General features: G+C 43.7%; 2 protein-coding genes across 2 annotated transcripts in view; one reads left to right on the top strand and one right to left on the bottom strand.

The window, feature by feature from the left end:
* The window catches only part of slc6a14 (solute carrier family 6 member 14), a 156,220-nt gene that overhangs the window by 85,206 nt on the left and 44,796 nt on the right, over positions 1 to 26,218 (bottom strand). Inside the window, exons 9-12 of the mRNA XM_072915842.1 lie at positions 24,190 to 24,282; positions 23,992 to 24,117; positions 20,211 to 20,329; positions 20,036 to 20,135 (exon numbers count right to left, since the gene is read on the bottom strand). Coding sequence (XP_072771943.1) covers positions 20,036 to 20,135; positions 20,211 to 20,329; positions 23,992 to 24,117; positions 24,190 to 24,282 — 438 coding nt within the window. The remainder of the gene's footprint in view (positions 1 to 20,035; positions 20,136 to 20,210; positions 20,330 to 23,991; positions 24,118 to 24,189; positions 24,283 to 26,218) is intronic.
* LOC133622280 (uncharacterized) overlaps positions 1 to 26,218 on the top strand; it is a 112,856-nt gene that overhangs the window by 67,211 nt on the left and 19,427 nt on the right. The window lies entirely within an intron of this gene.

Here is a 26,218-nt window from a genome sequence, read left to right as displayed (position 1 = left end):
TTTGTAATCAGCCTGACCTGAGTCTTGATAATAATCTCTGTGATTATTGTCATATCATCTGACAATCTTTATCCTTTTTAACTGTTATTAGGTTTCTACTTATTGAATACGATTAAAATCAAGAGTAAGACTACTATTTCAGTGTTGATATTTGAGTGGAAAAGTTGGGCCCCGCGGTCAAAAAGGTTAAGAATCCCTACTTTAGATTATACTATAAAATACTGGGATCCATACATTATTGTAAAAAAAACAATGAAACACTTATTAAAAATATGCTTCATTAATAAGTAATTAGCATAGCGGGTGGCGTGTCAGGCAGGAGGTTCTCTTCTCGTATATGTGTGGGATTTCTCTGGGTTCCTCCCACATCCTACATCAGTGTCATTTTTAGGAACTTTAATCATCATTTACTATACTGTAAGCCATTTTGTCAAAACTTATTTTCTTAACACAGTTGGACCATATTTGACACAGCACTATTATTAGTGAAGACCGAAAGTGTGTGACCGGTGGGAAAAAGAGATCAGTGGAAGATTTCGACAATGAAGTGCCTTTTGAGTTCAATCTCAAGTTACTTGCAGACACTAAAATGTGGGTGATATTGTTGTTTATTGTCAGCTGGGTTCCACTCCAGCTCACCCGTTACCCTAATGAGGACACGCTGTCAAGCGATGACAAGTGGTGCGTCATGGGAGACGCCGGAGGTTGTTGTGTTTTTAAGGATGCAGTTGAACAAGGATGGAGCGTGAGGTAAACGGGGATTTATTAACAACACGGACAAAAAGCGAGAGCAACGGGGAAGTGCTCTGACCGGACAGGCTATGACAAAAACAAAACAAAATGCAAAACCCTTACGGGAAATGTGGAGCAGACGGCGTCCACACATACGAGTGTACTTGCAATTAGTATCCAAAAGGATTGTCTCTGGTCAGGGAATCGAAAACATCAAGATTCACAAACAATGTACAGACAAAGAATGGTGGCTCACACTCAACTAGGGTTGTACGGTATACCGGTACTAGTATAGTATGGCAGTACTCATGAATCAAAAGTGGTACTATACTCTGCTTGAAAAGTACCGGTTCGTCATGTATATATTTTTTTATTTACAGGCATGACGGCGCGTCGTTGTCACGTCATGGTATTGCTGGTTTTAGGAGCAGAGGAGTATGTTCGGCAGCGCACACATACGGAGTACTTACAAGCATACACAGTGTGAAGACAGAAAAGGTCAAACGGACGCATTTTGGCTTAAAAAGTAAAGATAAAGGTGAAGTTATAACACTGAAACACCCTCAGGAAGAGGTGCTTTAAAACATGGCCAGCTAGTTAGCGGCTAATGTCCATCCGCAATTGACAGTGTTTTAGCCTCTTCCAAATCACTAATCCTCGCCTCCATGGCGACAAATAAAGTACGTTTCTTACAAGTTTCATTATCACTGGAGGACAAGGAATAGCTAAACATGCTTTACTACAAACCATAGGTGGATACAATAGCTCACCGGCGCCACAATGTAAACAAATGTCATGAGTGGATCTACACCTGACATCCACTGTAATGATACCAATCTAGTCAATACTACAGTGATTACATCAATATTTTTTATCGTCACAAAATCTTTTTTTTTTTTTTTTTATTCATATTATATTCATAAACTCAGAAAATACGTCCCTGGACACATGAGAACTTAAATCATGACCAATGTATGATCCTGTAACTACTTGGTATCGGATCAATACCTAAATGTGTGGTATCATCCAAAACTAATGTAACTAATTGGTTGGGGGGGCTGCTTGCCTCCCTTGTTGGGGCCCCGGCAGTGCTGCCCAACTGCCCTGCGAAAGTCCCCCTCCTGTGTTTTTCTCCGCCCTTATTTTTTTTTTAAATGATGTATTTTATAATTTTTTTTATTCTGTTAAATTATATGTGTGTATATATGGGTGCGCGTGTATGTGTGTGTGTACGTTTGTATATATCAATCAATCAATCAATCAATGTTTATTTATATAGCCCTAAATCACAAGTGTCTCAAAGGGCTGCACAAGCCACAACGACATCCTCGGTACAGAGCCCACATAAGGGCAAGGAAAAACTCACCCCAGTGGGACGTCGATGTGAATGACTATTAAAAACCTTGGAGAGGACCGCATATGTGGGTAACCCCCCCCCCCCCAGGGAGACCGAATGCAATGGATGTCGAGTGGGTCTAACATAATATTGTGAGAGTACAGTCCATAGTGGATCCAGCATAACAGTAAGAGTCCAGTCCACAGTGGGGTCAGCAGGAAACCATCCCGAGCGGAGACGGGTCAGCAGCGCAGAGATGTTCCCAACTGATACACAGGCGAGCGGTCCACCACGGGTCCCGACCCCAGACAGCCAGCACCCCATCCATGGCCACCGGACCTGTGTGTCTCCCCCTCCACAAGGGATAGGGGGGAGCAGAGGAGAAAAGAAAAGAAACGGCAGATCAACTGGTCTAAAAAAAAGGGGGCTATTCAAAGGCTAGAGTATACAAATGAGTTTTAAGATGGGACTTAAATGCTTCTACTGAGGTAGCATCTCTAACTGTTACCGGGAGGGCATTCCATAGTACTGGAGCCCGAATAGAAAACGCTCTATAGCCCGCAGACTTTTTTTGGGCTCTGGGAATCACTAATAAGTCGGAGTTCTTTGAACGCAGATTTCTTGCCGGGACATATGGCACAATACAATCGACAAGATAGGATGGAGCTAGACCGTGTAGTATTTTATACGTAAGTAGTAAAACCTTAAAGTCGCATCTTAAGTGCACAGGAAGCCAGTGCAGGTGAGCCAGTATAGGCGTAATATGATCAAACTTTCTTGTTCTTGTCAAAAGTCTAGCAGCCGCATTTTGTACCAACTGTAATCTTTTAATGCTAGACATAGGGAGACCCGAAAATAATACGTTACAGTAATCGAGACGAGACGTAACGAACGCATGAATAATAATCTCAGCGTCGCTAGTGGACAAAATGGAACGAATTTTAGTGATATTACGGAGATGAAAGAAGGCCGTTTTAGTAACACTCTGAATATGTGACTCAAACGAGAGAGTTGGGTCGAAGATAATACCCAGATTCTTTGCCGAGTCGCTTTGTGTAATTGTTTGGTTGTCGAATGTTAAGGTGGTATTATTAAATAAATGTCGGTGTTTAGCAGGACCGATAATCAGCATTTCCGTTTTCTTAGTGTTGAGTTGCAAGAAGTTAGCGGACATCCATTGTTTAATTTCATTAAGACACGCCTCCAGCTGACCACAATCCGGCGTGTTTGTCAGCTTTAGGGGCATGTAGAGTTATATATATATATGGTGAAATCTGTGTGTATGCATGTAGGTATGTATATATGTGTCGCTGCCCCGGTGTGCATTGCTGATCGCAGTACCGGGTCTGCTGAGGTGCCATGGCATGCCGGCTGTGGGTACGGGGCTGGGCCTTTATGGCCTTTTGCCGGATGGGATGCCTGGTGGGTGGTGAGCGGGGCGGCCTGGACGTGTGGGATGGGTTGCGGAGTTCGGTAGCGCTGGGCACTGTTGGTGACCAGGCCTCTTGTTTGTTTATTTTTTTTAAATTTTATTCTATTTTATTTTATGTTTTTTTATATATGTGTATGTATGTGTATGTGTATATATATCGGGGTTTCCAATCAGTGCGTATTCAGAGCGCATGGTGTCAGTGCTCACGGCACAGGCAGAGAGGAGAGACGGTGTGGTGAGCAGATAGATGTTTAGCAGGTGAGCATAAGGCAGCGGACTCTCCCCAAATTATAATAAACACCTCCCAGTCAACTACTAGTAACATCACTATGAGCCCGTTGACGTTCTAGAAACATAAGCGGCAGCTCAGCTCGCTTGCAGTCCTAGAGGTGAAGGCTAATTAGCGTTTAGGGTAATGTTAGCTCACTGTGTGGTGTGTGTGTGTGTGTGTGTGTGTGTGTGCATGTGTCTGTCTGAGAGAAAGACAAGCATTATTGACCTACAATTAACAACTAAGTTATTTCACTTTACCTTTTTCTGTGTTGATTGAGCTGTGTTGAAGCAGCAAAAAACAACATTATGTTAAATGAAGAGTTTCCTGAAGCTGTCTCTGATAGTTGATATAATAATGTAACTGCTTCATAAAGCCTACATGAACTCCATGGTGTTCAGGGATGAATAGTCTCTCCTATTGCTATTGTACTATTTTTTCAGCTATAGTTACATTAATCATTAGTAATGTATCAGCCTAGTCTTGAATTACAGGGTCCCTGCTATCACATGTTGATAAAAATAAAACATTTACATAATATAAATCGACTACAGGCTTCCCAAATGCTGTAATAAATTAAGCATAATCAGTTGAGCATATGTCAGCATGTGGCCCCACTTTTAACTCTTTTTTTCAAACGCTTATTGCAAACGCTTACTTGCAGTAAGTCATTAATTTGACTGAAGTCATTATTTTGACTTAGTAAGTCATTATTTTGGCTTAGTAAATTAGTAAGTCAAAATATTGACTTACTAAGTCACAATAATGACATACTTAGTATCTCAGGTATCTTGGACTGTTTTATGTATTGTTTTTACTTTACGTAAAAAATATCGAGATATATATAGTATATCGGCAATCAGCATATGGAGCGGAAAACACAACCAAAACTTGTAGGCTTCCTCACGCGACGAAGCCGGCCTACTTAACCGCAGTCTGTAGTCTATTGCCCCCCAGGCTGTGGTGGCAGCAATGAGATGGAGACGTGATGGCGACAGGCCGAGTTACGCTGTTCCTTACACCCACCCACCCCCTTCCCCCTGGAGAGACACCTTAACTAACACATTTTCTGGGGGGAACACTGTATATATATATATATATATATATATATATATATATATATATATATATATATATATAGTGCCTAGTTACCGCCAAAAATAATGGCGTTACAGTAACGCGTTAGTCCCAACACTGTGTATTTGCATACATATATGTGTATGTATGTGTGGGTATGTATGTGTATATTTTCTAACAAGATGGCGCTTCTTTGCGTCGTCCTCCCGACAACAACTACGTTTTTTATTTATTATAGTCCTAATTTGCATCCTAAATGCAAAGTTATTGCACGCAACAGTGAGTTATAACAGAGATGCACTTCTGGACATCGTAAAAGTTCACCATGAGCTCACTTATAGTCTGACGGACTTCAACTTTCTGCTACGACGAGACCCCGCTAACCACAGCCAGACCAAAACAACAACAAGGCGGCGAGGCCGGGCTACATGCTGGACTAAAGGCTAGAACTACACGACCACCACTACCTAGCCTGCTGCTAGCTAACGTGCGTTCGCTCGACAACAAGCTGGATGAACTGAGAACCAGGATTACATGCCAGCGTGAACTGAGAGAATGCTGTGCTCTTATTTCCACGGAAACCTGGCTTTCGGACATCATCCCAGACTCTGCCATCCAGCTGGCAACGCACTCAGTCTACTGTGGAGAACGGACAATGGCTTCAAGAAAGGCGAGAGGCGGCGGCGTCTGTGTTTACGTGAGTAACGGCTGGTGCTCGGGCGTACAGGTGGTTGAAAGACACTGCTCGGACAACATTGAGTTTTTGATGGTGAAATGCAGACCCTTTTACCTGTCAAGGAAGTTCAGTGCAGTGTTTATACTGTCTCTTTACATCCCGCCACGGGCGGACTCCACAACAGCGCTGGGGCTGCTGCATGACATCATCAGTAAACAAGAGACCGCACACCCCGATGCTGCGTTCACGGTAGCTGGGGATTTTAACCACCGCAATCTAAAGAGTGTCCTCCCGAAATACCATCAGTATGTGAACTTTCCTACGCGGGAGAAAAACTCTGGACCAGGTGTACTGCAACGTGAGGGGAGCCTACAAGGCTGTACCCAGACCACACTTTGGACTATCTGATCACATCTCAGCTTTTCTATATCCAGCGTACAGACAGCGTCTCAAGCAAGTCCCCCCAGTGAGTAAAACTGTTAAAGTGTAGCATGAAGACACTGAACTAGTGCTTCAGGACTGCTTTGGGCGTACAGACTGGGACATGTTCAAAATCCCTCTGCTGCTCAGAGGGATGACGGTACTGTGGACATAGAGGAATATGCTTCCAGTGTAACTGGCTACATCAGCACATGTGTGGAAAACATTGTGCCCACAAAACAATACAAGATATACCCAAACCAAAAACCCTGGATTAACTGTAATGTTCGGTCCAAGCTACATGCCCGCTGCATTTGTCTCAAGCAACGCTGAGGACTACAAGAAGGCCAGATATGACCTGCGTTAATCCATCAGCGAGGCCAAGGGACAATAAAGACTAAAGCTGGAGGGATTCTACTCCACAACAGATTCCCGGCGCATGTGGAAAGGCCTGCAACACATCACAGACTACAAGCAGGGGAGCAGGGGGGGTCACAAACAGCCAACCCTCACTGCCAGATGAGCTGAATGAGTTCTACGCCCGCTTTGAGGTCCCCAACACCAACCAACAGAGAGGGTTTCTGACCGTGGAGCACACGCAGGACCCACCACTCACTGTGACAACAGCAGAGGTACGTACAGTTCTGAGGAAAACAAACCCACGGAAGGCCCAGACAACATCCCTGGCCAGGCCCTCAGGGTTGTTCATCAGAGCTGGCTGACGTACTTGCTGACATATACAACTTGTCCCTAGCACAAGCTGCTACTTCAAGACCACCACCATCGTGCCCTGCCAAAGAAAAACACTGTGACCTGTCTGACTGACTATCGCCTCGTTGCACTCACCCCAATAGTGATGAAGTGTTTCGAGAGGATAATCATGTAACACATCAAGAAGACCATCCTAGACACATTGGACCCTCTACAGCTTGCGTACCGGCAGAACTGGTCCACTGAGGATGCAGTCAACACCGTCATCCACACCACCCTCACCCACTTGGAGGGCAAGGACACCTATGCCAGGCAATTGTAAAAATCGACTACAGCTCTGCTTTTAGCACGGTCATCCCACAAAAACTCACTGCTGAACTCCCCACTGTTGGTCTGACACCGGCTCTCTGTAACTGGGTACTGAAATTTCTCACAAACCGGCCCCCAGTCAGGCACAAAGGTTCTAAGCACAGGGACCCCCAAGGCTGCGTGCTGAGCCCCCTATTGTACACCCTCTTCACACACGACTGTGTGGCCTCCCAGAACAACACCAGTATCATCAAGTTTGCAGATGATACTACGGTCGTCGGACTGATCACCGGGGGAGCTGAGGCAGCGTACAGAAGAGAGGTAGCGGAACTGGTGGCCTGGTGTCAGGATAATAATCTCTCCTTGAACACAGACAAGACCAAGGAGATGATTATTGACCCACGGAGAAGGAGTGCACAGTACACACCTCTGTACATAGGGGAGACAGAGGTGAACAGGGTGAAAACCTTTAAATTCCTCAGGACCCACATCAACGAGGACCTCACCTGGGCTCACAACACCCAACAAACAATAAAGAAAGCCCAGCAGCGACTGTACTTCTTAAGAAGGCTGAGAAAATTTGGCATGCCGCCCAAAGTTCTCAGCAACTTCTATAGAAGTACGGTTGAGAGTGTCCTTACCAGCTCAATCACGGTCTGGTATGGAAACTGCGCTGTTAAGGACAGGAATGCACTCCAGCGAGTGATTAAAACCGCTCAGTACATATCAGGAGCAGCCTTCCCCTCACTACAGGACATGTACTCTACCAGGGCCATCAGGAGAGCACACAACATCATAAAGGACAGTAAACACCCCCAGCACAGTCTCCTTCCATCAGGCAGACGATACAGGAGCCTGAAAGCCAGGACTACGAGACTGACGAACAGTTTCTACCCACAGGCCATCAGGCTTGTGAATGCTAACTTGTGAATGCTAGCTCTCCCAGCTACTTTTATCTTTTGAACAAAAGACAGCTACCATGACCACCCCCGAACTGTGAACCATCACTGTAGACACTTTCACCTTTGATCACTAAATACACTTTTAACTGCTGCTGTGACCCAATGCCACCTCCATATTTATACTGTTGACTGTGAATCAGAATGTGCAATCATGTTATGTTACTCACTGTGCCTTGTATATAACATTCATCCGTCCATTTTCTACCGCCATTTTTTATTTATTTTTAATTAAGTACTGTGTGACTTGTTGAAGGGTGGACTAGCAAAGTAAGATTTTCATTGTACGGCAAACTGTCTGTTTAACTGTGCATATGACAATAAACAATCATAAAACTTGAATCTTAAATGTGTATATATGTGTATATTAGAGATAAATGCTTTAAAATGTAATATCGGAAATTATCGGTATCGGTTTCTACCTCCTGATTTTCCCGGGAGACTCCCGAATTTCAGAGCCCCACCCGGTGCAACCATTCTCCCGATATCCACCCGGACAACATTATTGGGGGCGTGCCTTAAAGGCACTGCCTTTAGCGTCCTCTACAACCTGTCGTCACGTCCGCTTTTCCTCCATGCAAACAGCGTGCCATCCCAGTCACACAATATATGCGGCTTTTACACACACGTAAGATAATGCAAGGTGTACTTGATCAACAGCCATACAGGTCACATTGAGGGTGGCCGTATAAACAACTTTAACATTGTTACAAATACGCACCACACTGTGAACCCACACCAAACAAGAATGACAAACACATTTCGGGAGAACATCCGCTCCGTAACACAACATTAACACAACAGAACAAATACCCAGAACCCCTTGCAGCACTAACTCTTCCGGGACGCTACAATATACACCCCTGTTACCCCCCCCCCCCCCCCCCCCCTTCCCCCCATCTCCCGAATTCGGAGGTCTCAAGGTTGGCAAGTATGCTCTAGTATACCCTGGACTGACGCTGTGTGCCTTCATTGTTTTTGTAGCTGTTGTTTTGAGGCATGTTTAAAAAAAAAAAAGAATAATGCACTTCGTAAAAGTCAAAGTGTAGATAGTTGTAGTGGGTATTAAGATTATCTCAGGGAGAGCATGTCTCAAATTCCAAGCTGCTGTTTTGAAGCATGTTAAAAAAAATAATGCACTTTGTGACTTAATAAATATGGCAGTGCCATGTTGGCACTTTTTTCCATAACTTGAGTTGAAGTTGTTCTCTTATTTTGGAAAACCTTGTTTTTGATTGATTGATTGAAACTTGGAATAGTAGATTGCACAGTACAGTACATATTCCGTACAATTGACCACTAAATGGTAACACCCGAATAAGTTTTTCAACTTGTTTAAGGAGTCCACGTTAATCAATTCATGGTAAAGTTACATGTGTGTATGTATGTATATGTGTATATGTATATATATATATATCTTTTTTTTTTGAGAGAGAGAGAGAGAGAGGTGGATATATTGGGATCTACGGGCATGCTTGGAGGCGGTCGGATTGGTGGTGGGTCTACTGCGCGCTGGGTTGCAGGTCGTTTCCTCCCCAGACCGGGGTGGCTGCGATGTCCGGTGGCTCGATTGGCCTGGCTGTGGATGAGTCGGGAATCGGTAGGTTGGTGGCCTCGGTGGTAGCTGGGGGTGTGCGTTGTTGTGGTTTACAGGGTCGGTCGCTCTTTTGTTTCGGTTTCGGCGACCGCGGGTGTTTGTACTGCGAACGGGCGGTAGTGGTGATGGTTGCTGTGGTTCTACCAGCGGTTGGCATTGCTGTGTTGGGTTGGAGTGGTTGGGGGACTGTGATTGGTGTCTGGGCGCTTGTGGGGTTGTGGGGGCTGGCGTTGGCTTGCCGGCTGGTTTGGGTACTGACATGCGAATGGGATGCATTGGCTTCTTCCCCCGTTGAGAGGCTCCGTCCCCTGGCCGGGACTCGTATGGGCACGTTGCTGCGTGGATGGCCGGGTTGCGGTGTTTGCATTGGGCATGGGAGCTGTGCAGTTTTTCTGCGTTCGGTTGCTGTTATGGACTCTGCAGAGTTGGGTTGGGGCAGGCCCTCTACGCCTCCTACTTATAGCACACCACACACACTCACACATATATAAGATTTTGGGGGATTGTCCTGTGGGGAGGCATGGCGGGGGGATGAGGATGCCTCCTATGGGGCTCCAGTTTTCCTGTCTTGTCCCCTGCTCGTCCATCCCTCAATCTTAGCTGCATATTAGACACTTAGGATTTGGGGGGCTCGGCTTTGTTGGGACCCACCATGACCTTGATGTCCCCCAATTTTAATTGTATTATTAGTTCCCACAAGCATACATATCTCACTCACGCTACAGTACACACATCAATAAGGACTGGAGGTCAATCAATCAATCAATCGATGTTTATTTACATAGCCCTAAATCCCAAGTGTCTCAAAGGGCTGCACAAGCAACAACGACATCCTCGATTCAAAGCCCACATAAGGGCGAGGAAAAACTCACCCCAGTGGGACGCCGATGTGAATGACTATGAGAAACCTTGGAGAGGACCGCATATGTGGGTAACCCCCCCCTCTAGGGAGACCGAATGCAATGGATGTCGAGTGGGTCTAACATAATATTGTGAGAGTACAGTCCATAGTGGATCCAGCATAACAGTAAGAGTCCAGTCCACAGTGGGGTCAGCAGGAAACCATCCCGAGCGGAGACGGGTCAGCAGCGCAGAGATGTTCCCAACCAATGCACAGGCGAGCGGTCCACCCCGGGTCTCGACTCTGGACAGCCAGCACTTCATCCATGGCCACCGGACCTGTGTGTCTCCCCCTCCACAAGGGATAGGGGGGAGCAGAGGAGAAAAGAAAAGAAACGGCAGATCAACTGGTCTAAAAAAGGGGGGCTATTTAAAGGCTAGAGTATACGGAGTACTTACAAGCAGACACAGTGTGAAGACAGAAAAGGTCAAACGGACGCATGTTGGCTTAAAAAGTAAAGATAAAGGTGAAGTTATAACACTGAAACACCCTCAGGAAGAGGTGCTTTAAAACATGGCCAGCTAGTTAGCGGCTAATGTCCATCCGCAATTGACAGTGTTTTAGCCTCTTCCAAATCACTAATCCTCGCCTCCATGGCGACAAATAAAGTACGTTTCTTACAAGTTTCATTATCACTGGAGGACAAGGAATAGCTAAACATGCTTTACTACACACCATAGGTGGATACAATAGCTCACCGGCGCCACAATGTAAACAAATGTCATGAGTGGATCTACACCTGACATCCACTGTAATGATACCAATCTAGTCAATACTACAATGATTACATCAATATTTTTTATCGTCACAAAATCTTTTTTCTTTTTTTTTAATTCATATTATATTCATAAACTCAGAAAATACGTCCCTGGACACATGAGAACTTAAATCATGACCAATGTATGATCCTGTAACTACTTGGTATCGGATCAATACCTAAATGTGTGGTATCATCCAAAACTAATGTAACTAATTGGTTGGGGGGGCTACTTGCCTCCCTTGTTGGGGCCCCGGCAGTGCTGCCCAACTGCCCTGCGAAAGTCCCCCTCCTGTGTTTTTCTCCGCCCTTATTTTTTTTTTAAATGATGTATTTTATAAAAAATTTTATTCTGTTAAATTATATGTGTGTATATATGGGTGCGCGTGTATGTGTGTGTGTACGTTTGTATATATCAATCAATCAATCAATCAATGTTTATTTACATAGCCCTAAATCCCAAGTGTCTCAAAGGGCTGCACAAGCAACAACGACATCCTCGATACAAAGCCCACATAAGGGCAAGGAAAAACTCACCCCAGTGGGACGCCGATGTGAATGACTATGAGAAACCTTGGAGAGGACCGCATATGTGGGTAACCCCCCCTCTAGGGAGACCGAATGCAATGGATGTCGAGTGGGTCTAACATAATATTGTGAGAGTACAGTCCATAGTGGATCCAGCATAACAGTAAGAGTCCAGTCCACAGTGGGGTCAGCAGGAAACCATCCCGAGCGGAGACGGGTCAGCAGCGCAGAGATGTTCCCAACCAATGCACAGGCGAGCGGTCCACCCCGGGTCTCGACTCTGGACAGCCAGCACTTCATCCATGGCCACCGGACCTGTGTGTCTCCCCCTCCATAAGGGATAGGGGGGAGCAGAGGAGAAAAGAAAAGAAACGGCAGATCAACTGGTCTAAAAAAGGGGGTCTATTCAAAGGCTAGAGTATACAAATGAGTTTTAAGATGGGACTTAAATGCTTCTACTGAGGTAGCATCTCTAACTGTTACCGGTAGGGCATTCCATAGTACTGGAGCCCAAATAGAAAACATTCTATAGCCCGCAGACTTTTTTTGTTCTCTGGGAATCACTAATAAGCCAGAGTTCTTTGAACGCAGATTTCTTGCCGGGACATATGGCAGAATACAATCGGCAAGATAGGATGGAGCTAGACCGTGTAGTATTTTATACGTAAGTAGTAAAACCTTAAAGTCGCATCTTAAGTGCACAGGAAGCCAGTGCAGGTGAGCCAGTATAGGCGTAATATGATCAAATGTTCTTCTTTTTGTCAAAAGTCTAGCAGCCGCATTTTGTACCAACTGTAATCTTTTAATGCTAGACATAGGGAGACCCGAAAATAATACGTTACAGTAATCAAGACGAGACGCAACGAACGCATAATGATCTCAGCGTCGCTAGTGGATAAAATAGAACACATTTAGCGATATTACGGAGATGAAAGAAGGCTGTTTTAGTAACACTCTTAATGTGTGACTCAAACGAGAGAGTTGGGTTGAAGATAATACCCAGATTCCTTACCGAGTCGCCTTGCGTAATCGTTTGGTTGTCAAATGTAAATGTGGTATTATTAAATAAATGTCGGTGTCTAGCAGGACCGATAATCAGCATTTCCGTTTTCTTGGCGTTAAGTTGCAAGAAGTTAGCGGACATCCATTGCTTAATTTCATTCAGACACGCCTCCAGCTGACTACAATCCGGCGTGTTGGTCAGCTTTAGGGGCATGTAGAGTTGGGTGTCATCAGCATAACAGTGAAAGCTAACACCGTATTTGCGTATGATGTCGCCTAGCGGCAGCATGTAAGTACTAAAAAGTGGAGGGCCAAGAACTGAACCCAGAGGAACTCCGCACGTTACCTTAACATAGTCCGAGGTCACATTGTTATGGGAGACGCACTGCATCCTGTCAGTAAGATAAGAGTTAAACCACGACAAGGCTAAGTCTGACATACCAATACGTGTTTTGATACGCTCTAATAGAATATTATGATTGACGGTATCAAAAGCAGCACTAAGATCGAGAAGCAGCAACATAGATGACGCATCAGAATCCATTGTTAGCAGTAGATCATTAGTCATTTTTGCGAGGGCTGTCTCCGTAGAGTGATTTGCCCTGAAACCGGATTGAAAAGGTTCACAGAGATTGTTAGACACTAAGTGTTCATTTAGCTGCTGTGCAACAATTTTTTCGAGGTTTTTCGAAATAAACGGAAGGTGGGACACCGGTTGGTAGTTTACCATGAGGTCAGGATCGAGGTTAGGTCTTTTGAGCAGAGGATGAATATCCGCTTTCTTGAATGCTAGGGGAACAGTGCCAGAGGAAAGTGATACGTTTATAATATTTAGCACTGATGGACCTAATAATAGAAAAAGCTCCTTGATAAGTTTCCCAGGAAGTGGGTCAAGTAAACATGTTGTTTGTTTTATCCCACTTACACGCCGTAATAGTTCCTCTAATGTTATTTCATCAAAAAGACTGAGATTATTTTGGATTGCAGTATCCGTCGCATATACAGTCGTATCTGTGTTAATAGAACCCAGTTGTAGCTGGGATGCGTTGTCTTTAATCTCCTTTCTAATGAGTTCAATTTTCTTATTAAAGAAATTCATAAAGTAATCTGCCGAGTGGGTGGAGCTATTGGAAAGAGTCCTTTGTTGGGTTAGCGATGATACTGTACTAAACAAAAATTTAGGGTCGTTTTTGTTGAGGCGGATGAGATTTGAGTAATATTTAGCTTTAGCTAAGGTAAGCATGCGTTTAAAGTTATTAAACTATCACTCCATGCTTGATGGAAAACCTCAAGCTTCGCCGCGCGCCATTTGCGTTCCAGCTTTCTACATGATAATTTATGAGCTCTAGTTTCTTCTGTAAACCATGGGGTGCGCCTTTTAGGGGCCCTTTTTTGTTTGAGCGGCGCTATTCTATCAATGGTTTCGCGCAGGGCATTGTCAAAGTTGTTAGTGAGGTTATCAATAGAGCCGACATAATTTGGGAATGGTGCCATTACCGAAGGCAGTAGGTCAGCAAGAGTCATCGATGTGGCAGCATTAATGTTGCGGCTACTATAGCAGTTATTATTATTATTAGCTTTTTGACAATGAGTCAGAACTACGAATTTTATAAGGTAATGATCGGACATTACTTTAGTATACGGGAGTACCATAACTTTGGAGGTAGTGACACCCCTGACCAGCACTAGATCTATCGTATTACCGTTGCGATGCGTAGGTTCATTTATTATTTGTGTAAGACCACAGCTATCAATTATAGTCTGGGTCCGATGGGGTATTCGTATGGATATTAAAGTCCTCCATTATGATTATATTGTCGGCGTGCGTCACTAGATCAGCAACGAACTCTGAGAATTCATTGATAAAGTCCAAGTAGGGCCCTGGGGGGCGGTAGATAACAGCCAGGTCGAGAGACAGCGGTGTGACAGACCTCATAGTAAGCACCTCAAACGATTTATATTCATTATTTAGGTTACGGGTAAGGTTTAAGTTTTCATTGTATATTAGTGCGACCCTCCCCACCCCTTTTGAGGGGACGGGCAATATGTGCATTCGTATAGTTAGGAGGAGATGCCTCATTTAGCGCAAAAAAATCGTCTGGTTTGAGCCAGGTTTCGCTAAGACCAATGACGTTAAGATTGTTGTCTCTAATGACCTCATTAACTAATAACGTTTTGGGAGACAATGATCTTATGTTTAAAAAGCCCATATTATAAGTATTGGGCTGTTTTGACGAGTTTTTGTTGAAATTATCCGTAGTAACAATATTAATAATGTTGCGTTTATTATGCGTAGTGCACTTTAAATAGTTCCGACCATATCTAGGAATTGATATGACGGGAATTTTCAGATTGTTTGATTTGCTGCAATAAACTGAACGCATCATAATTTGCCACCTCAGTAGAATGCATATCTACCTCTGACACAGTCACAACAGAAAAAACATTATGTGAGTTGTGTATTATTCTAAGAGAATTGCTATGCGTACAGGGATTATCCAGCCTGGCGCTGGCTAGTTCTAGCTTAACTGACTCCTCAACCGGACTAGCAGGCTCTGTAATTGCCTGTGACAGGGCTTGCTCTAGTGTAGTTAGTCAAGTGTGACTTAAACAGTAGTCTATGTTTTTAGTCAGGATGATGGCGCCTTCCTGGTTAGGGTGAAGGCCGTCTCTCATCAGCAAGCCTGGTTTGCCCCAGAAAGAGGGCCAATTATCAATAAACGTTCGTCCTTGTTGTCTACAGAAGCTAGCCAGCCACTTGTTAAACGAGACTAATCTGCTATATCTCTCATCATTGCCTCTCGCAGGCAGGGGGCCAGAGACAATTACTCGATGCCTGGACATCTTTCTAGCAAGATCACAAGTCCTGGCTATGTTACTCTTTGTAATCTCTGACTGTCTCATTCTAGTGTCATTGGAGCCAACATGTACAACTATATTCGCATAACTAGTGGTGCGGTTAGCCTGTCGTACGTGTTTACTAGGCCTGTTGCGAGTTAGCTCCCTAAGATTAGCTTCAATGTCAGGTGCTCTGGCCCCGGGAATACACTTAATTGTGGCTGGTTTGCTAAGCTTTATGTTTCGGGTGATGGAGTCCCCTATGACTAAGGTGTGGTGCCCGGTAGACTGGGGTGTAGGACTAGCTAAAGAGCTAAATCTATTATGCGTCTCAACCGGTACACCGTAGCTTGTAGTCCGCTTAGGACTACTACAGGCTGGGCTAGTTAGCTCACTACAGCTAACGCTAGCAGATGTGTCTGCAACATCTGTGAGGCTTTTATTCATTTATTATTATTATTTTTTATTTATTTATTTTTTAATATTATTATTATTATTTTTATTTTTATCCATCCATCCATTTTCTACCGCTTATTCCCTTTGGGGTCGCAGGGGCGCTGGGGCCTATCTCAGCTACAATCAGGCGGAAGGCGGGGTACACCCTGGACAAGTCGCCACCTCATCGCAGGGCCAACACAGATCGACAGACAACATTCACACTAACATTCAGACACTAGGGCCAATTTAGTGTTGCCAATCAACCTATCCCCAGGTGCATGTCTTTGGAAGTGAGAGGAAGCCGGAGTACCCGAAGGGAATTATTATTAAAATGTATTATTTATTTGTGTGCGGCGTCGCACGGGTCTCGCTTCCTGTTGGGTGGGGTCCGTGCCCATGTGGCCCGACCTTGCGCTGTGGGGTTTGTGTTGGTGACTTGATGCGGTGGAGGCGTGGTCTCCTTGTCTGGTCTAGATGCTGTGTCTCGGTTGTTTGGGCGGTGGTGTGTTTGTGCGGGTTTGGGTTGGGGTGGTGGGGTCTTTTGGTGGGGGAGGTGTTAATGTCTCTTGTTTGCATGTTGGCATTTGGGCTGACTGGCTGGCTGGTGCTGGCTGGTCTCCGTAATCCTGTTGGCGTGTGGTAGCCGGTCGCAGTTTTTTCGATCGCTTTGATTTGATTGAGTGGTGCTGGCTGGGGGGGGGGGCTGATGTTGTGACTGGTGGCAGCGCGCGCACGTGGTGGTTGACGAACTTGCCAAATTCATACTCGTTTATTGTTGTGTTGGTCGGCTTGTCGGGTGTGGGCCTGGAATGCCCTTGCGCCCTGCTGCGCCGCCCTTCACGCCCGGTGACATGCCATTGTCTGCGGCGGGCTTGTCGGGAGTTGTCCCTAGGTGACGGGGGTGCGCAGCCGGACCTGTGGGGGTTGGGGGAGGGGATCGGCTGGTTCTCAGTGGGCAGTGGGTGCCGGGACTTGATGGCTGTCCTGCCGGCCTGTGTTTGGATTTTTTGTTGTATATATTCGAGTGTGTGTGTGTGTCTGTGCATGTGGATGGATGGATGTAGGTATGTAAATGTGTATATGTATGTATATGTGTGTGCATGTATGGGTATAGGTATGCATGTGTTTAAAGATGTGTATATGTGTGTATGTATGTGTATATGTATATGTGCAAATGAGTGTATGTTTATGTATGTGTATATACAAACGTATATATATGTGTGTGTGTATATGTATGTGTATGTGTGTATATATATATATATATATATATATATATATATATATATATATATATATATATATATATATATATATATATGTATATTTCTGGGGGTACGCTCTGGGCCTGCTTGTCAGGCGGGGTCGGTGCCTCAGGCTACTGCATCCGGGCTGCGTGTCTGGAGCTCCTGGGTTCCACCGTCCATCCCTTCCGGGTGCCCGTCTTGGTTGGGGCCTGCTTGGTCTAGTCCCCGCGTCTATTGTGGTAGCTTGGTGCTGCAAGGTATTCTGAGGTGCTGCAAGTCGGCCAGATGCTGAGGTAGTGACCGTGTGTGTCAGCATGTCTGTGATCTCATTTTAATTCTTTTTTCAAATATATAATAATAACACTAATAATAATTGTTATTATTATTATTATTATTATTATTATTATTATTTATTAATTAATTTTTTAATATATTTTATTGTTATTTTTTAAAATTTCCCCCTCCCTCAGGGGGGAATTCGACATTGCGGTTGCTGGTTGTTCCATCTCCATCGTTGGAGTCCCTGCGGGTGGGGTGGGTGGTTCCCGTGGCCCCGTGCTGGGCGGTCCTGCGGCGGCCGACTTGGGTGGGGTGGCCTTCAGTGCTCTCCGGAAGTGGGGGATGGGCTCTTGGGGGCCTGGTTGCTGGTGGGGTGGGGGTGGTCTTCCCGTCCGGTTGCGGGGAGTCTCTGGGTCCCCCGGCGGGGGCATCCCGCCTTCCTGCCCGTGTAGGGTGTGGTCTCTCGCTGGCTGTCCCCTGCTTCTCCCGTGCCTTGTCCTCTACCGGGCGCGTCTGTCTGCGGCCTGCTGCTGGTTCTTCCGGGCGGCACGGTGGGGCGGGCTCTGGGGTTCCTGTCGTTGGCCGGCCTGGCTGCGTGGAGCCAGTGGTCCCTGGTTCCCTGGGTGCCACACCTGCTGTTTGTGGGTTGGGCTCTCTGGGTGGCTGGGGCCGTACTCTGACTCCCCAAATATATTGTACATACAAATACACATATACTCACATACACATCGTTATTCATACATACATACATACATAGGTACCTACGCTCCCACATACATACACAAATACAGTACCGGTACATAACTACATACTCAAAATTCGTACATCCACACGCACGTTCACTGTACAAACATACATATACACATACTGTACGTATACATTCACTGTACAAACATGCATATACACATACTGTACATATACATTCACTGTACAAACATACATATACACATACTGTTCATATACATTCACTGTCCAAACATACATATACACATACTGTACATATACAAGTACATATACATACATGCACGCATGCACATAATCACGTTTCATCAAACATATATTAACGTTGTTGCCCAGGGGAAACTGGGTAACACATGGCACACTGACAAAGCTTAACTTATTGTTACTATAACAATCTACAAGGTTAATATAGGTTGCTTCTCTTTCTTCCCCTCCATTTTTCTGCATTCTTTAGTATCTCTAGTTATCATTATGTATATGTATTGTTGCAGTTGAACAACTGTATTGTTGATAATAGAGGTAATTTATTGGTATTCATTATCAATAGCGTTATTTCTATTGGTATTTGTATTGCTCCATTTGTAGTGTAATAATGCTCATTGTCATTTCTGTATTATTATTCATCTCGCTAACTGCTTCTTTGCTATCACTTTTACCATCATAATTGTACATATCGTATTTGCTGATGTTGCTCTATTGTTGTTGTTGTTATTGTTGTTGTGTTTGCTGTTGTTGTTTTTGTCTCTCTGTCTTATCCCCCTCTTGTCTCCACAATTTCTCCCTCTGTCTTCCTTTTTTGCCTCTTTCTGTCCCCTCCTGCTCCGGCCCGGCTGCACCAAATGATAATATAAATACATTTAATAAAGTCAAATACAAATAAGGCAACAAGAGAAGTATCCTACACTTCTCTTTTGTAAAGTAAATCTGAACAGCCGATATGGGCATCTACATCAACTATATGATTTGCCTGAGAAGCTGGACAGGACAAAAAAAAAAAACCTAATAAAAAAAACTAAAAAAAAAACCTAATGTAAAGTATCAAACAACAGAATAATAAGTGATTATTACATTTTAACAGAAGTGTAGATAGAACATGTTGAAACGGAAAATAAGCAGATATTATCAGTAAATGAACAAGTAGATTAATAATACATTTTTACAGCTTGTCCATTATAATTTTGACAAAATAATAGAATATGAATGACACAATATGTTACTGCATATGTCAGCAGATTAATTAGGAGCCTTTGTTTGTTTACTTACTACTAAAAGACAAGTTGTCTAGTAAGTTCAGTATTTTATTGAAGGACAAAATTGTTCTTCGATTGCAATAAGAAACATATGTTTAATGTACCCTAAGAGTTTTTGTTAAAATAAAGCCAATAATGCCATTTTTTGTGGTCCCCTTTATTTAGAAAAGTATCAAAATACATTTTGGTACTGGTACCAAAATATTGGTATCGAGACAACCCTACACTCAACTTAAATATAACAGATTGTAAACCGAAAACACGTGACGGGCAATGCTATGGGAAAGATGTGTGAAACCGTCACGAAAAAACACCAACACAATAGAAAGTGCTATCAAAAGATGAGCGCAGGACAGGAACCAACACCAAACACAGGAGAACACCAAAAAAGAGTGTAACCAGCCTAACACATGCGGTAGTAATATGTTTTTTAAAGTGTATACAGAACTGAAGTCTTGCTAATGATAAATATGGAGTCATTTGAAAGAGATGCAAGCATAAAAAAGCAATAAAGTATGATTATAAAAGTTACTTTACCGTATATAAAGCAGAAGCCAATGTTCTCCATCAGAGCCAAAATGATTATTACCCAGCTGGTACCAAAGGAATCCATTAGTGTTACCCAGTATATTCCTGCCTATAACATACACACATTGAACATCAACACAATATTTACACGGACAACAGAAGTAGCTCTTATCCACAGACCCACCTTTGTGACTAAAGGCAAGCCCAAGAGGAAACCCAAACAGGCCAATCCTACACTGACATAGGCCCGCTTGGACTTGAAGACCTTGGGGAAGGCATCCATCAAGCTGGTGGAGATCACCTCTAATGGTGGCAACAGTAGGTAAGTAAGTACATTTTATTTATTAAACGCTTTTCACAGATTAACTCACAAAGCGCTGTACAAAACATAGGTGAAGTCAAACAACAATTCAATTAAAACAGGGGCAACATCATAAAAAGGATAAAAAAAATTATAGTTAAAAGGTGCATTCACTAAAAAGATAAGTTTTCAAATGTTTCTTAAAAGTGTCAACATAGTCAAGACCACGGAGGGACTGGTGCAAGTTGTTCCGGAGTCTGGGAACTATAGCCTGGAATGCCAGGTCTCCACAGGTTTTAAAATGAGTTTTTGGGATCTGCGCCCTGTAGAGTAGGGGCATAGCAAGTCAGTGATGCACTGAGGAGCCCCACCATGCAACGCACGCAAAGTCAGGACTAAAATCTTAAACTCAATGCGGAATTTAACTGGAAGCCAATGGAAGACTGGATAAAATGGGGGTGATATGTGCTGTTCTGGATGACTTTCTTGACTTAATCCTCTTGACCCCTTAGGAGCATAGGGCGTCTACCATGGACCTCCACCTCAATCTCTTCTGTGCGATGGTCTTCGCTTATTGCCAGGAGGTCCCCATTTTGGTCAGTTCCTCAAGAGTGGACAGCCTCCAGTTGGATTTTGGTCTCCCTGGCTTCCTCTTGCCTTGAGGATTATAGTCCAGGGCTTGTCTTGCTATGTTTCTCGGATCCTTCCTAAGTGTATGGCCGATCCATCCCCACTTTCTGCTTTTGATTTCATTTTGAATTTGCTCTTGGTTCATGTGTCTCCACAGGTCTACACTTGATTCTTGTTGGGCCACCAAACCCTCAGTATGTACCTGAGACAGTTGTTAATAAACACTTGTAGTTTATTGATGATTGATTTGGTTGGTTTTCCAGGTTTCACAGCCATAAAGAAGGACATATTTTACATTTGTATTGAAGATTCTGATTTTGGTGTTTCTGGAGAGCTGGGAAGAGAGCCATACAGGTCGGAGAGTTCTAAAGGCATGTCTTGCTTTGCTGATGCGCAGCTCGACATCTTTATCAGCTCCTCCATCTGTGCTGATGTTGCTTCCCAGGTAGACAAGCTCGACCACATCGTCCAGGGGGTGCTCCTCAATTGTGATAGGTTGATGGGATTTGGTGTTGAGCCTCATGACCTTGGTCTTCCCAGTGTTTATCCTGAGGCCTATCTGTTTACTGTGTTCATGCAATCTGGTGGTCTTGCGTTGGATGTGTGTGTGTGTTCCTGAGATCAGAGCCAGGTCATCAGCAAAATCAAGGTCTTCTAGTTGTTCAAAAGGGTTTCACTGTAATCCTGTCCTCTGGCCATCCACTGACATTTTCATTGTCCAGTCGATGGCGATACGGAAGAGGAGGGGTGACAGTAGGCAGCCTTGCCGTACTCCTGTTTTTATAAGGAGGATGTCCGAGAGCTTACCATTTCAGATGACTTGACCTGTGAATCCATCATACATGCATTTGATGATTTTGACCAGTTTTATTGGAATTCCATAATGTCGGAGCAGTTTCAATTGGATGTTTCTGTCTAGACTGTCGAAAGCCTATTCGAAGTCGACAAAGTTTATGAATAGCGATGACTGCCATTCGATGCACTGTTCGACAATTTTTCTGAGTGATGAAATGTGATTTGTACAGGAGTTGTTTTTCCGGAAACCTGCTTGTTCTTTCCCGAAAATCTTGTCTAGTAGTTCTTGTATTCTGTCCAGGATAATTTGGCAGAGGATTTTGCTGGGGACAGAGGAGCGTGATGCCTCCCCAGTTTTTACATTCGCTGAGGTTTCCTTTCTTCGGAACTGTGACAATTAAGCCCTCCTTCCAATCATTGGGAATCTCCTCTTTTTCCCAGATGTCATTAGACGCCCATGGAGGATATCAGTGGTGGCAGTGATGTCTGCTCTCAGTACATCAGGTGGGATGTTATCCTTCCCTGGTGCCCTGCCCAGCTTCAGTTGTTTGCTGGCTCGCTTAATATCCTCCTTTGTTGTCCTACCACAGTTGATGTTTAGGTTTTTTCCTGCTTCCTCAATGACTGGTGTAGTGTCTGAGGGGAGTCTATTCAGGACCTCTTCAAAGTGTTCCTTCCAGCGCTCTAATTGTTAGGACTCTTTGGTGAGATGGTTTCCCTGCTTGTCCCTGATAGGACGGCTTGTAGTCCATTTTTTTCCAGACAGCTGTTCTGGGTGCATCGGTCTAAAGTCTGGCAGCTGGATTTTTTACCGTCTGAATTCTCTTTAGCGTTCACTTGTTGAAAAGAGTCAAGAGAGAATTGCAATAGTCAATACGAGATGAAATTAACGTGTGAATGATCATTTCAAGATCCAAGTTTGACAACAAATTTCTCACCTTAGAAATATTTCTGAGGTGATAAAAACAGTTTTTGGTCAGTTGACAACAGTGACCCTCCAGAGACATCGACTGATCAAACACAAGCCCAAGGTTTCTGAGGCTGCGTTTAACAGATGCACCCAAAGCACCAAGGGAGTTCTTGATCAGGGGGATCTTTTTATCGGGAACAATTATCAAAGTTTCCGTTTTGTTAGAATTTATCTGGAGGAAATTTGAGGACAACCGGTTTTTAATACAGGATACGCACTCCAAGAACTCAGATAAAATGTGAAATTCTGAATCATTGAAGGAGCATAACAGTTGAATATCATCTGCATAAAATGATAAGAGATATTTTTAAAACTACTGATCAACCTCCAAAGCGGCATCAGAAACAACAAAAATTTAATTGGCCCCAGAACAGAACCCTGGGCCACACCACATGACAGGTGGGACACATTGGACCTTACATCATTAAAATTTCTTCCAGTTATATAAGAAGTAAACCACTTGAGAACAGCACCAGAAAACCCCAATCTCAGTCTCGGTCTATCAGTATACTGTGATCCACAGTATCAAAAGAAGATGTCCATCCATCCATCCATTTTCTACCGCTAATTCCCTTTGGGGTCGCAGGGGGCGCTGGAGCCTATCTCAGCTACAATCGGGCGGAAGGCGGGGTACACTCTGGACAAGTCGCCACCTCATCGCAGGGCCAACACAGATAGACAGACAACATTCACACTCACATTCACACACTAGGGCCAATTTAGTGTTGCCAATCAACCTATCCCCAGGTGCATGTCTTTGGAGGTGGGAGGAAGCCGGAGTACCCGGAGGGAACCCACGCCGTCACGGGGAGGACATGCAAACTCCACACAGAAAGATCCCGAGCCCGGGATTGAACCCAAGAGTACTCAGGACCTTCGTATTGTGAGGCAGATGCACTAACCCCTCTTCCACCGTGCTGAGGTCAAATCGAGTAAAACCAAAACTGTGTAGCGACCAGAGTCTGCGGCCATCACTGGAAACTTTCAAAAGAGCAGTTTTGGTGGAGTGAAATAACCTAAAGCCAGATTGGTATTCATCATAAAAATCATGCTGTTCCAAAAATGAGGTTAGCTGCTTAGCTACCAATTTTTCAATGATTTTTGACATGAAGGGAAGTTTTGATGTGGGCCGGTAATTTATAGGCTCCACCGGATCAAGATTAGGTTTTTTAAGAATGGGATTCACCACAACAGCTGGGGATCGAGCCAGACTGACTGAGATCACGAGAGTGTCATGGCAGCACATCAGCAAAGGGATAACCGTCTCACCTATATGTGTGAATTGCGAGTCCAGGCCGACAACAAAGATCATTAAAAAGAAGACGACCGACCAAAGTGTGGAGACGGGGAGCTTGTTGAGGGCTTCTGGGTAGGCAATGAATGCCAGTCCAAATCCTGCACGAAGATGGACACCCACGTCACACACCACCAACCTCGAACTAGTGCGTGTTCTTTTGCACTTCTGACCGTCTTTCACCACATCTCCGATGGGGACGCTGTAGATGTGGGACATGTGACCCAAAATGGAAAAGATGGAGAAGCCCGCTATAATGCTCGTCCCTACAATGGAGATGGAGGTAGAAATGAGACATGAAACATAAAAAACCCTCCATCAGTGCGACTGAAATTAGCAAGCTACTTGGAAAAAGTTACTCTCTATTAAATGTAGCTAAGCTAAAAAGGCTCAATTGCTATTAACTATCTGTCATTCATCTTCCCACACTCCACTCTATGTATTTATTTAGTTTGCCTTTTCTTTGGCCCACCCCTATAATGTTGTTGTGTGTTGTTTGATTTGAATTGAGTGGTCAGCTTGAAGCATCCCTCTGTCTCTGACTCCCTCGTGGTCACGTAACATGAGTGTGTGTCTGTTTTGATTTTGCTTATTAGTTTACATGACTCTGCATTAAATATAGCTATGCTACAGGAGGAGCTATCTCTGGAGAATTGTAGCAAGCTACACGGCAACAGTAGCTAGCTACATCAAAGCTACATTTAACAACATTTCTATCTAATATCAATGTTCATGTAACTGAGAGTGTACAATAATTACTATTAACTATCTGTCATTTAGCTGGAGACACCCTACAACTACCTCTAAGTACCCTACTCTATGTATTTAGCTTGCCTTTTCTTTGGCCCACCGCTATGTTGTTATTCGTTTTCTCTACCTACAGTAAGAAAAACAACAGCATCTATTAACAGAGTAAACAACTAAAAACTAAGGTTTTGGGAATTGTTTTCTCTAAAGGCATACATTTGTCTAAATATGGCCAAGGACACACATTATTGTGGGTTTCCTGCACGTCATCTTCATCATTAAAGGGAAAATCTAATCCGTAGGAGAGAATTCCTCTGATATTTTCAAGTATGTTTCTTTTTTTTTGAGTGGTCAGCTTGAAGCGTCCTTCTGTCTCTGACTCCCTCGTCGTCATTTGACATGAGTGTCTGTTATGATCCCTATGACCTTAGAGGTTAATCTGTCTTTCAGAAAGCAAACATAAGAACTAGCTTTAAAAGTAGATGTGTTTCTGTCAGGGGGGTTCATCTGTGGAACAGCTTGGATGATGCCTTTAAAATGTGACAGTTCTATTCACACATTTAAAAACAACTTCAAGACCAATGTCTTAGAAAAATATACGGCTCTTGGATCAACAGCAGTAGTTAATACTATAATCAATGTTTGTTACAAAACTAAATGTGGCACATCAATAATAATGGAAGTATAAGTGTTTGTATATAGTATATTATTGGTACAAATGTTTAACGAATATGTGTGCAGGGATATTTCGCAACTTTTGGTCTATGTCTTTACTATGTATATATCTGAACAGTGTTTATGTTGTGTACAACAGTGGTCACCTTTTTGTAGCTGCGGACCGGTCAACGCTTGAAAATTTGTCCCACGAGCCGCGGGGGGTATGGTTTTTTTTTTTTTTGTCATAAAGAAATACAATCATGTGTCCTTACGGATTGTATCCCTGCAGACTGTATTGATCTATATTGATATATAATGTAGGAACCAGAAATATTAATAACAGAAAGAAACAACCCTTTTGTGCGAATGAGTGTGAATGAGTGTAAATGGGGGAGGGAGGTTTTTTGGGTTGGTGCACTAATTGTACGTGTATCTTGTGTTTTTTATGTTGATTTAATACATTTTTTTTTAAAAAAACATTTTTTTTTGTTTTGTTATTTTTTTATTTTTTATTTCTTGTGCGGCCCGGTACCAATCGATTCTCGGACCGGTACCAGCTGCGGCCCGGTTGTTGGGGACCACTGGTGTACAAGGTGTATTTATAATATGTTGTGTAAAGGAAATTGCATATTTCTATGAAGCTCAAGATCAGATCCCGATGTCTCCTGTTTTTACTACATCTTGTATTTGAGAGTGTTTAAAGGGTAAGTGCTCAACTTCAGCCTAAACCCTTACGGTCTGTGGAATTGTCAATTGATGAATTCATGGATGTAAAACTGTTTGTTTATTTTGTTGACC

Source organism: Nerophis lumbriciformis, linkage group LG23, assembly GCF_033978685.3.
Source record: "Nerophis lumbriciformis linkage group LG23, RoL_Nlum_v2.1, whole genome shotgun sequence".
Taxonomy (NCBI): Eukaryota; Metazoa; Chordata; class Actinopteri; order Syngnathiformes; family Syngnathidae; genus Nerophis; species Nerophis lumbriciformis.
This window is presented reverse-complemented; position numbering and strand designations above follow the sequence as displayed.